Source organism: Syngnathus typhle, linkage group LG22 (genome assembly GCF_033458585.1).
Source record: "Syngnathus typhle isolate RoL2023-S1 ecotype Sweden linkage group LG22, RoL_Styp_1.0, whole genome shotgun sequence".
Lineage (NCBI taxonomy): Eukaryota > Metazoa > Chordata > Actinopteri > Syngnathiformes > Syngnathidae > Syngnathus > Syngnathus typhle.
Window position 1 is genome coordinate 178740 of NC_083759.1, and position 11647 is coordinate 190386.

The 11647-nt window shown below is 54.3% G+C and overlaps 2 protein-coding genes and 1 long non-coding RNA gene across 7 annotated transcripts; 1 reads left to right on the plus strand and 2 right to left on the minus strand.

Annotated features, from left to right (window-relative positions):
• Positions 1 to 262: 262 nt before the first annotated feature.
• Positions 263 to 3852, minus strand: cdc40 (cell division cycle 40 homolog (S. cerevisiae)). The gene is made up of 15 exons (XM_061270065.1): positions 3626 to 3852; positions 3207 to 3293; positions 2989 to 3118; positions 2812 to 2898; positions 2603 to 2742; positions 2412 to 2508; positions 2182 to 2321; positions 1990 to 2064; positions 1879 to 1924; positions 1706 to 1807; positions 1463 to 1578; positions 1248 to 1381; positions 1043 to 1119; positions 758 to 902; positions 263 to 652 (listed from the first exon to the last, which is right to left on the minus strand). Exons 1-15 carry the CDS (start codon positions 3815 to 3817, stop codon positions 475 to 477), a joined length of 1746 nt encoding a protein of 581 aa, XP_061126049.1. The 5' UTR covers positions 3818 to 3852; the 3' UTR covers positions 263 to 474.
• A 136-nt stretch (positions 3853 to 3988) lies between these two features.
• LOC133146379 (uncharacterized) lies at positions 3989 to 11417 on the minus strand. Of its 2 annotated transcripts, XR_009711361.1 has the most exons (6): positions 11198 to 11417; positions 10546 to 11091; positions 7127 to 7841; positions 4979 to 5121; positions 4672 to 4915; positions 3989 to 4580 (listed from the first exon to the last, which is right to left on the minus strand). It is a non-coding gene; the product is annotated as an uncharacterized LOC133146379 (long non-coding RNA). The 2 variants fall into 2 exon arrangements; XR_009711362.1 differs by having other exon boundaries at positions 3989 to 4915.
• On the plus strand, positions 4483 to 10076 carry wasf1 (WASP family member 1). 4 transcript variants are annotated; one of them, XM_061270067.1, is made up of 10 exons: positions 4483 to 4618; positions 7158 to 7296; positions 7392 to 7526; positions 7608 to 7761; positions 7905 to 8022; positions 8353 to 8409; positions 8733 to 8890; positions 9047 to 9229; positions 9321 to 9796; positions 9891 to 10076. In XM_061270067.1, exons 2-10 carry the CDS (start codon positions 7164 to 7166, stop codon positions 10046 to 10048), a joined length of 1572 nt encoding a protein of 523 aa, XP_061126051.1. In that variant the 5' UTR covers positions 4483 to 4618; positions 7158 to 7163; the 3' UTR covers positions 10049 to 10076. The 4 variants fall into 4 exon arrangements, with proteins under 4 accessions (XP_061126051.1, XP_061126054.1, XP_061126052.1 ...); XM_061270068.1 differs by lacking the exon at positions 4483 to 4618 and adding an exon at positions 5031 to 5163; XM_061270069.1 differs by lacking the exon at positions 4483 to 4618 and adding an exon at positions 5074 to 5210.
• Positions 11418 to 11647: the final 230 nt, after the last annotated feature.

Here is an 11647-nt window from a genome sequence, read left to right on the forward strand (position 1 = left end):
TGATCCAAAGTTCTCCTGCGTTGGTTCACTAAGCAGTTGCTATGGCCACGGTCCGTATTTGTTGTTGACGGTCTTTGAAAGGAGCGGAAGCGGTCAATGGTCATCTGCGGGCCTCGCTTGAACTTTGAAAACAAGTGGAGGGAGGCGACGGCCGGACGGGCCAGTCAAGCGACCTTTGTACCTCATTTTGGCACAAGAGACAAACGAGTGCTGCGTTCACGCCACTTTGACGCCTTTCTTTTCTCCGAATGATGAAGAAAGGTAACGGGTACAAGTTTATTATATCCACAAAACGCGGCCATAAAAAGGAAAGTCTAAACATTGACTAGAGAGGACAATGTAGAATGAAAAGGTGTCAAAAAGGAGACGTGCTGGGGGTCCAAAAGCGTCACAATGAGACTGGATGCCAGTCCCGTGGCTTTGAGCGCGGCCGGGCCGGGCCGGGCCGGGCCCACCCCTCCCCTCCCCTCCCTCCTAATCCCAGAGTTTGATTTGTCCGTCCCAACCACAAGTGATGACCTTGGAGGTTTCGTGGGGATGCCACAGGGCGCTGATGCACACCTTGTCGTGAGCTTTGATCCTGTGGTACAGCTTGGTCGTCTTCCAGTCCCAAATGTTCAGCTTTCCGTCGGCGTCGCCCGACACCACGTAGCTGGTGAAACAACAAAGAGCACTTCAGCGCCCCACGGAATGCTTGGAAAATGAAAGCATGACTTGACAGGAAGTTTCTCCCCTTCCCTCCCGCGTAGTTTCTTACCTCATGTCCGGGGAGAAGTCTACCTGGCAGGCGTAGCCGGCGACCATGTGGCCCTTGAAGATCTTCTTCTTGTTCAGGCGGAAGCGGTTTTGGGCGCCAAAGATCAAAATCTGATTGTCCATGGACTGGCACGCAAGCCATTTACCTTGGGTTTGACAACAACAAACACAAGTCATGGAAGCGCTAAGGAAACCAGGCAGGCCCATCTGGGTCCTGATGAGAGGGAGCGCCTTTGGCAGCAAAAGTCCAATCGGGGATGAATGCTGGTGCGCAGTTTGGACTCACCGTTGGGAGAGAGCGTCACGGCCGGCATGGAATGCATGCTGGGCTCGGCGATGTACTTGAAGTCCACGGGGATGTCCCTGAAAAGAAAATCCCCAAGTTCAGCATGAGAGATGGCATGGTGCTCAGTCCCCCCCACTTGGACGATCGAAGCAAGTCAGCAAACTCCAGTTCAAGCCAAAGCTTTTTTTTTTTTTTTTGGACTCACCACTCCCAGACTCGAAGACTCTTGTCGTCCGACGTGCTGACAAAGCGCCGATTCTCATCCACAAAGGTGATGGTGTTGACGGCGCCCAGGTGCCGGTCGTACTCCTGAACCACCTCACCCGTCCTGATGTCCCACTGGCGAGAAAGAAAAGGGAGGCAAGCGATGAGCGTGTGACACGACACGACACCATGCCGGCCGGCAAGCCGGTCCTTTACCTGGACGATCTTCTTATCGGACATGCCGGCCACCAGAAGGTTCTGCTTTTCTTGGTCGGGGTTGAACTTGACGCAATAAGGCACCTTGCGGTTGGTGAAGCGAGAGATGCACTTGCCTGCCCACCGCACGCAGAGGACGGACGGCAAGCAGAGGAGTGAGCGAGCGAGCGAGCGGGCGCTTGACTCTTTACTGCCCTCTGCTGGAGAGGAACTCCACACGCATGCAAGTTTGGCAAAGCCTACCGGTTTCAGAGTCCCACAGTTTGATGTAGCGGTCGTAGGCAGCGCTGAGGAACTGAGTGCCGCCGTTGTTGAAGCAAATATCTCGCACCGCTTTACTGTGGCCTGCAAAAAGGAAAAGCGGAATGAAAGCGGAAATCACAAAAGTGGGCAACGTTGCGCAGATTTGGGCTCACCGATGAACGTCCGTATGCACCTCCTCTCGTTGTACACCTCCCACAACTGCGGCCGGAAGGGCAGAAATTCAAAAGATGCAGCACAATGTTTGACGGGGTGCGCCTTCTTACCTTAATCTTGCAATCCATGGAGCTGGAGAGCAGGAGATGACCCGATTGCGGGAACAAGCGGATGGCGCTGACGCCCTGCCGGAGACGCATGTTGAAAATAAAGTTGCCCGTGGATGCGCGTCCATCCCAAACGCCTTCAGGGTCCAAGCGTTTAGGCTCGCGTCGTACCGACGGCTTCCCCGACGTACGTACCTTGGTGTGGCCGGACCAAACGTGGATTTGCTTCTTAGGCAGGTAACATTTGTCCGGTGCTTCGGTCGAACGCAGGTTGACGCCCACGTCCTGGGGGATGTGCAGGTAGGACCTGCCCTGGTAGTCAAACATGTCTTTGACTGACGGGGGAGACAAAAAAAGGCCTTAGAAGGTCCGCCAAATGTCTTCATAGAACCCGAGTGAAACAGCATCCAAGATTGGCACGATACCATGAAGAACCGTCTTCTCTTCTGCTGGAGCTTCTTCTTCCTTCCTCCCTCGTTTCTGCCTTTTGGCGGTGATCTCGTCCAGCTCTTTCTTCTCCTCCTGTAACGCCACGTTGACATTGGTATGGGATTCAGAATGGAAACGGAAGGAAAAGAAAGCTAATCAAGAAGGCGGCAGCGAGCCAATGCATCACCTCGGTGGGTTTGGCCACCGACTGCTCATCCACGTATTTGGCCCACGGTCCCAAGTAGTTGTCGATATCTCCCGCGTCGCCGCCTTTGACCTTTTGCCTCTTGTCTGGCCTCTTGTAAGCGCTCTCGAACACCGTCAAGCCTGGCGGACAAAAGTGAATTTGGACCACGCACATAGAGCCGCTCAGTTGGAACCCCGTCATCGGCCTACCTTGGTTTTTCTCAGCCTCGTCCACCGCGCCAATGTAACTGCTGCCGGTGACTTGGTTTGTGTCCACAGACGGATCTAATGCGTAGCCTTTTGAGAAACGCCAGAAACAACGTCAGAAACAATCCACCGAGTGAGTGAGTCTCTGTGGCAGGCAGCACAACGGCCCGGCGACCCTACCGAGCGACGAAAAAGTCCTCCTCTGCTGTTCAAACATGAAGTCGTTGACGTGAGCGGGTTCGGCGAAGCCTGATAACATGTTCCTCGGGGCGGCCATCTGCTGGGTTTTGAACGGGTTTTCCGGTCCAAACTAGGAGGGAAGGACACGCGAAGGGTTCATCTGTGCATCCTTTGAGATCAGTCATGAGTGGTCCGAGCATCTAAAGCAAGCCACTTACCTCTGGCGCAAACATCGTTTCATATCTCGGGTTATAGGCTACTTCTTTCACGGAAGGGTCAAGATGTACGCCCGTCTCAACAGACTCCTATAACATAGAGGCACAGAATTAGTGTGACAATATTCGAAGAAATAGAAAGAAAATCGATTTGGGTGCAAAAAGCGTTGCTTTTCCGGCTTGTAAATCAATGCTACATTTCGACGGACGGACGGTGTCCCGCGAGCTATTAGGCTAATGTGCATTAGCACGTTGTTTGTCAATCATACGGCTACTGCCTCAATAATCTACTCTAGCACAGCATTTACTTGTTAAAAGTCTTCCATGCGGATGAGTTCAAACTTAAATCACTGAACTCGCCACAGCAGCTAAATGATTGCTTAAAATTAACAAACGCTAGCTAAGTAGCTTCCATAGCTTACCTTGACAGCAACTTCAGGAGCGGAATTAAGAACCGCTAAGGCCATCCCCGGCGCGGACTGCAAAGGTTTAAGGTGTGCTGTTGCGTCCGGGTCCGTCGCGTCCGATCTTTCGGGACTGCTGCTGGATTGTGACTCATTTTCCGAATCGGAATCGTTGCCGTAAGAAACGAGGGAAGACACGGCGGAGGCCATCTTGGATGTTGTGCTTTCACCGGAAGCACGGGTAATCGTCACTTCCGTGTCTTGTTGCGCCTTCGGAAAAAGAAAAAACTATAGCTATAATACACACAACAATACAAGGCTAGCAAGATTTTTTATTTTTTATTTGTTTTACCATAGCAAATGAACACTGAAAACAAGATAAAAAGTAGTACTATTTTTTATTCTTGAAGTGCCTACATTACACCGTATGAAATGGATTATTACCACATCGTCAAACATGATACGTTTTTGTCCATGATAAATGACAATGAATTAAACCAGTCATTTATGTTGAAATAAGCACCACATTATAAAACGATCGGTGACGCGTCGATACTAGCGCAGGTTTACCCACGGTCGGCGTCCTAACAATAGAGTGGCCCGTACCACTGTGGTCACTTTTCACGGGGACATTCCCCTGCAAATGAATGCTATTCATGCACCGTTTTGGGGCGTGGACTATTGTCAAGCGCATTTGTACGAATCGGATGTAACGTTTTAATAGCACTCGTGTTGATAATAGATTGGCGGACGCTCTTTGGTGCCCATTTCACTCGGTCCAACGGCGAAGGAATCCACTTTGGAAGAAAAGTGGCCGGCTCCCCCTCCTCCGCTTCTTCTTGCACGAAGGAGCACATTTGATACGAGCCGGACGGTCATGGAGCCAAATCCGGGCGGGATCCGAATGCTTGCACGCGGCGGCATGCTCGAGCCCCAAATGAGGATGGATCGTTAAAAAATAAAAAAGGGGAGTCTGTAAAGGAAGAAGAGGGACTTACTCAAGCTAAACAGGTATTCGTCCAAAGTGCCTGCATGTCTTGTGTGTCTTTCCACTCTGGTCTCACATTTTAGGACGCGTCTTCGGTTTGCAGCCAGCCCGTCGTAACTTTAGGACCGACTCTACCTATACCACATAGGTGCACCAATCCCATTTGAAGCGTAAAAAGACAAACAAAGGCGCCCGCCAGCGTGATTGTGGCAAGTTCATTTTGGCGCTGATGTTAACATGGTTGCATTGCAGCGTGCTCCACATCTGGGAAGCAGCGGCAGCGGCGGCGGTAGCGGCAGCAGCCTCTTGACATGTTGGCCCTGCGCAACATCACATTAGTGGCAGAGCAAATATTTACCGCTAAGCGCATGCACCGAGCTGACCCCATATAACATGTGCCTGTCAGGATTTGGGGGCTCCCCGCTTGAACAAACGCCCGGGCTGGCTGATTTCATTTGCCCACCGGAGACGACGGATGGGGTCGAGCGAGCAGCCAGCCTAAGATGGGGGATGGGGGAGGCTTCTCCTAGCACAGTGGAAAAAGAAGAAGAAGAAAAGACCACGCTTGGTGACATTTGAAACCTTCTTTGTACTGCTGGCGCTGGAGCGGCCACTGTAAACACGCGCGCGCGCGCGCGCGCACACACACACACACACACACACAGTCGCTTAGTGTGGAAATCGCCCTCGAGATGATGATGAGATTACGTTCATGGGGTGGCCGAGGTACCTTGGGGCATAGTGGCCTAGCTGTCACTGGCGTGCAGGTACAACTAGCATTTCAACAAAAGTAACATTTTGTGTCACTTTGTGGCAAATGCAATGACCTCCATTTGAAGCATGTGCGTTTTGCACGGGGCGAGCAAGCCTACCACCAATTTGTTCAGAAAAGGTGCAGGCAGAATGTCATCACAAACACAAAGTTTGGATGGAGTATTCCCTCAAGTGAAAAAGTGCACGTATGGCATTTGGTACGCGTGCTGGCTGCAGAGTAGCTATGAAAAAATCCACACATTGTACGCTTTGCAGTCGTGAGGTTCCGAGCTTGGATCTCTACCGTGGCCATCTTGGGGGCAATTTGTTCCATCTCGTGTGAACTGTGATTGCGTCACGGCGCTTCCAAGCCCTTGTAATGAACACCGACCGGCTTGTACGTTTAACGTGACACCGGCGCTCTCTGCGCTCTGGGGAAGTGGCACCGTTAAAGAAAGCCCCTGTGTGAAAAACGGACGGCGGGCCCCATTGCAGCTGTTGACCCAAAGCGTTCACTCGTTTACGTGACTCAGTCATAGGGTTGCCTTTCACAACAACGGCATCGAGACGGCCAATGAGGCAGTTTGGTTTTGAAACATGAGGCCAATCCGTCGGCCCTGGCCACCGCCTGCCTGCCTGCCTGCGCCGGTGGGTGACGTTCTCTCTGGTTGCCCCAGGATAAGTGTTAGTGAAAAGGAATTTGATGCATTTGTCAAAGTTGCATAGCGAAGAGAGCCTGCCCTGCCCTGCCCTCCCTTTCCCGTTCCGTGCCATTTGGACAATCTCAGCGCCGACCTATCTGTGAGCCGTTGGGCTGCCAGGCACTCACACAGGACCTATTGTTGGTCCTCTTGGCAAAGGCCCACAGCTCCACAATAACGCGCCTTCTGTGCCTGCTCTCCGCTGGCCCGACAGTCGGACACCGGGCTCCATTTGGACGGGTCGTCCCTGGTGTGTTTCTCTGCTGCTTGTTCTTTGCCACTCACCTTCCCGTTGCGTGTCCAGTCACACGTAAAAAAAAAAAAAAGACAAAATGGGAAGGTTGGATGGAAGCTGCTGCTCTTGCATTCGGTGATGGAATGGTAAAGAAACTGGGGAAAGGACGCGAGTTGGCCTTCTTTGCATGCCTGCAGCTCGCTCCGCTCCACGCGCACACTCTTATGTAAGACGCATGCGTCTGACGCATCTTGCACTTTGTGAAGGTCTCGTTTGTGTCTTTGCGCCACGCATGTGTGCGTCCCGTGACACTGCGCTGGCGCGTAAGACAGCCAAGATGCGTGAATGTCATTGAACCTCGAAGGTCACAGCCAGGGAAGCCGGATTGTGGCTCAAAGGTGGACTTTGGTGCCTGGATGATGGCTCGCTTGATCATTCACGTCTGGAGTTCAAATTGAAAGGCAGAAAAGAAAGGCAAATGAGCTGTAGTCCTTTAAATCGCGACCCGGGATGAGATAGGAGGCCGCGATTTGAATGGAGGGCCCTCAGCTCCACCTAGTGGACAGATGGCGCCGGCGCAAGGACGACGCCACTGATGAGGCTCCGTGAGAAACTGGAACAGGGCCTCGCCGAAGGGCTAACCTCAATTGTGGTCCATATCGTCGTACCCTCCGGAATTAGCTTTCCTTCTAATAGCGATCACAGAATTTCCCCGGCGCCAGCGTACAGCCACTTCTTATCGAAAGCCGGCCGGGCCTTTGTTATTCATGGGCGACGCGGCTTTTGGATCAAGTCCTTTGCTTCCGACACTGGGCTGGTTGAGGAGAGACAGCCGTGCATACCTACTCACGTGTTGTGACGTTCTCCCCCCAGGCAAGGATGCCGCTGGTGCAGCGCGCCATCGAGCCCAGGCACCTGTGCCACGCGGCGCTGCCGAGGAACATCGCCAACGAGCTGGAATGCGTGACCAACATCTCGTTGGCTGGCGTCATCCGGCAGCTCAGCAGCCTCAGTCGGTACACCGCCGATGAGTCGTAGACCCGGGTGGCGTCAAACGACGGCCGGCCCTTTGTCACCGTCCGTCCTCCTGCTGCTGCTGCTTTTCAGGCAAATACGCAGAAGACCTGTTTGGACAGCTGTTTGACGAGGCGCACTCCTTCACCTTCCGGGTCAACTCTCTGCAGGAGCGCGTGGAGCGCCTCTCCATCAGCGTCACGCAGCTGGACCCCAAAGAGGAAGAACGTGAGCGAGCCTCCCTCCGGCCGCGTCGTCGTCCGTTCCTCCGTGTCGACTGGTGACGGAAGGTCGCGTGTCCCCCTTCAGTGTCGCTACAGGACATCACCATGAGGAAGGCCTTCAGGAGCTCCACCGTCCAGGACCAGCAGCTGTTTGAGCGCCACTCGCTGCCCGTGCCCATGCAGGAGAGCTACCGGGCCTGCGAGCGCCCGCCGCCTCTCAACATCCTCTCGGCCTACAGGTGGGTTTGGGCGGGTCCGGCTTTTCTGCTTTGCTTGGCTCACGTGATGCGGGTGGAGAACCTCGCTGACACCGAAAGACCTGTTTGGAAAATGGCAACAAGAAAAAAAGGCTTAGGGTAACGCCCTTCCTTGTTGCGCGCAGGGACGACGGCAAGGAGGCTCTCAAGTTCTACACCAACCCTTCCTACTTTTTTGACCTGTGGCGGGAGAAGATGCTGCAGGACACAGAAGACAAGCGAAAGGAGAGGCGCAAACAAAAAGTGCGTCTTGTGACTTGGCCACGTTTGCGCCGAGCGCTTGGCTTGGGCTTGAGTAGAGCGCTTGGCTTGGGCTTGAGTAGAGCGGCGCGGCACGGCGCAGCGCAGCACAGCGCTGGGAGTTTGCCCTAGTGCCATTGCTACTAGGATGCTCCGCCTCTTGATTTGCAGCCTCCCTTTTGTGTCCGACAGCACTTTTCCTTTTGCGTTCCCGCTGTTGCAGAATGTTGATTTTTTTTTTTTTTTGGAGCTGTGAGCTCTGGCGCCGTCCGTCCCTGATGCTTGTCCTCCTCCCACCCCTCTGTCTATTTTGTTTTGCTTTGTGTCTTGTAGTCGCAGGACCCCCGCATGTACGATCAGGTCTATAGGTACTTAGACCTTCCGGCGCAGGTATGTGATTTTTCTTTGTTGCTCTTTTTGTCTGGTTTTCATTTGCGCCGTTTGTGCTGACCTTCGTGTGGCCGGCCGGGAGAGCTTGAAGGCAATTTAGCCGTAGTTTGTTGGCGCAAATAGTTGAAATGGCAATCATTGAGGGGGGGATTTGCAGGCATTTTCCAAGCTACTGGCTTGACTGCTAACCGCCGATGCTAATCGCCAAACACGATACACCAAAACTAAGATATGGCAAGGAATTTGAGTTGGCTTTTTCCCAAGGATTAGGGAAATCTAACAAAAGCTTACCCGTTGTCTTTGCATTTTGCCGTAACGCGAAGGGCGTGGATCGCCCGTCCGAGCCCGACAAGGTGCCGCGGGCGCCCCACGACCGCAAGAAGGAGTGGCAGAAGCTGGCGCTGGGCGCCGAGTTGGCCCAGGACGTCGCCGAGGACAAGCGCAGAGAGACCAACGGCTCCGCAGGTTACCCTGACGACAGGTGTGTGTGTGTGCGTGTGTGTGCGGGAGTCAACCCATCGTCAATTTGATTTGCATAAAGTATTCAGCCCCGTTTCATTCATGAGCAATAAGATTGGATGAAAAGTTGCGGCTTCCCTAATAATGCGCACGCCGCGTTGCGTGTGGGTCCGGCCAGGGCTCAGCTGTACTTGGAGCACTTGGACGGGCCCTTCTCACTGGCGGCGCTGCCCTACAGCCAAATGAACGAGCTGTTGAGCCGCAGCGGAGACAGAGCGTACCCCAGGCCCAACGACCCCCCGCCGCCTCCGCCGCCGCCTCCGCCACCACCCGCCGCGCACCAGCCGGCCTCCGTCATCAGGTGGGCACGCGAGCTTTTTTGCCACAGCTTTCTGTCACGACGCGATGATGTGACGCACGTTCTGCTGCTGCTGTCGTCTGCCCGCTCGCAGTTGCGCTTCGGGCTTCTCCGACGGCAGGCCTCAGTCTCCGGCCGGCCTCAAGTGCAACGCTCCCCCTCCCCCGCCTCCCCCTCCGCCTCTCCCCGCCCCGCATCAGCAGCCCCCAGCCATCCCCCCTCCCCCGGCACCTCTGCAGATCGCCCCGGGGGTGCTCCACCCGGCTCCCCCGCCGGTGGCGCCCCCGCTCCGCTCGTCCTCACCTGCCCGCCTCCTGCAGATTGCGGACAAGGGCCCGCGCGGCTTCCAAGCCCAGCCGGACGGCGCCGGCCTGCCTCCTCCGCCGGTGCCGCCCCCCCTGCCGGCGGACGGAGCGCGGGGCTCCTCGCCCTGTCCGGCGGGCCCGCCGCCCGTACCGGCCTTCCCTTCCCACTCCAAGGTGCACGATTTGGGAGTCAAGAGGCAGCAGCTGGCCAATCTGCCGCCCATCAGCGACGCCCGCAGCGTCCTGTTGGAGGCCATTCGAAAGGGTACGTGCAGCATGGTTACGCTCGCAACCGTTCTTCACGTGTAGCAATTGGCCAAAAGCGGGACCTGACTTTTTTTTTTATCCCACCTTCTCAGGCATCCAGCTGCGCAAGGTGGAGGAGCAACGAGAGCAAGAGGCTAAACACGAGCGGGTGGGCAACGACGTGGCCACCATCCTGTCCCGCCGCATCGCCGTCGAGTACTCGGACTCGGAGGACGAGTCCGAGTTTGACGAAGGCGACTGGATGGAGTGACGTGACGGCGGCCGGCTAGGAGGGAGGGGGGGAGGTAGGGAGGGAGGGAGGGAGGGAGGAGCCGGCCAGCGGACGCTCGCTCGCTCGCTGTCGGTGGCCTCGGCGGTTGTCTTCCGAGTGCTGCGAAAGATCACTCTCTTCGCTTTGTGCACGCCCATGTGCAATTATGGGATCCCTTTTGTTTCGTTTCGTCTCAAGCCCAGGTGGGTGGACAACGTACGGCCGGAGGTCCCGCCCCTACGATGCATTTCTTTCTTAAGAGAGGGAGCGCAGTGAAAACTGGATGGCTTTTCAGCTGGTTTTGAATCCAAAAAGGTGATTCCTTCATGCGCCGTGATTCCAACATATCACCTCAGAGCAACAAATATGAAAGGGCCCAACGTTTCAATATGTTGCCTAGGCCTGCTTTAATGGCTGAACTAACTCGAAGATGCATTTGGTCTATGCCATGCTTTTGTGTGTGTTGTTGTTGTTGTCGTGCGTGTCCACCCACTGACCTTTAACTCCAGGGAGCTCCGAGCTGGAGCGCGTCTGGCCGCCTGCCCGTCCAGGTTTTGTGTCCATATCAGGAAAGAACTCTTGAGCCATTGTTTTTTTGGGGGGAAGCCGGCCGAGCCCATCCTTTGCGCTCGACGTGTCGCGACTCGGATGAAGTATGCAGAATTTCTGAGTCCAGGTACACTGGGTCCAACGCCATCGAAGGCAGCTTTTCCACCACGCGCACACACACACCACACACAGACACACAGATTCCCCTCGACTGAGTAACGAGAGGCCTTACCTCCTTTGGTTCTACAACAGCAACCTGCGGACGACACTTTGCGTCACAGGAACAAGAAAAAGAGAAAGAGAGAGAGAGAAGAAAACGTCAGCCATGGTTTCTGTCCGTCCGTCCGTCCGTCCGTCCTTCCTTTGTGTTCTTCGACTTCCCTTCTTGTCCAAACGTGTTGTTGAGTTGATGAATGTATCGTGCCGTTACTACTTCCTTGCCTTGCCTGCCTGCGCTTGGTTGGATTTGCCGTTTCTATGTTTGCGGAGAGAGCCTGATTTGGAGAAGAAAAAGAAAGACAAGCTCAATATGACCGAACGTTCCAAACTGTTTGCACGAATGAATAAAAATCGAGTTATGTCTCCAAATGCGTTCCTCACTTCTGCCACCAGCCAAGACGAAGAGCTCTCCTCATACGTAACGTTTGAAGCTCAGAACAACAATCCAGCACGTTTTGGCGTGATTTAGGAAACGGCAGTTCACTTCCACTTTCGGTAGGTGTCGCTGACGCATGTACTTGATGGTTTACCGAACGCCAACATACGACCAAAGAAGACCGACCGAACTCAAAGAAAACGTTCGACACCGAATGGCAGGCAGCAGAAGGCAAAGAATTCAAAATGACCCCACCCTCCTAAACAGAAAACATGTCCTATGTAAGATTGTACGTTTGAGGGGGGGGGGGGGTTGTTTCTATTGTTTGCACGACTTTTCTGTCAATGTGGTGGTGACAATTATTGAAACGTATACGGGAACAAACATTTCTCGCCATACATTTTGCTAATAAAGCGTCAATATGGTAAAAATGATATACCAAACCGAGACGCCGT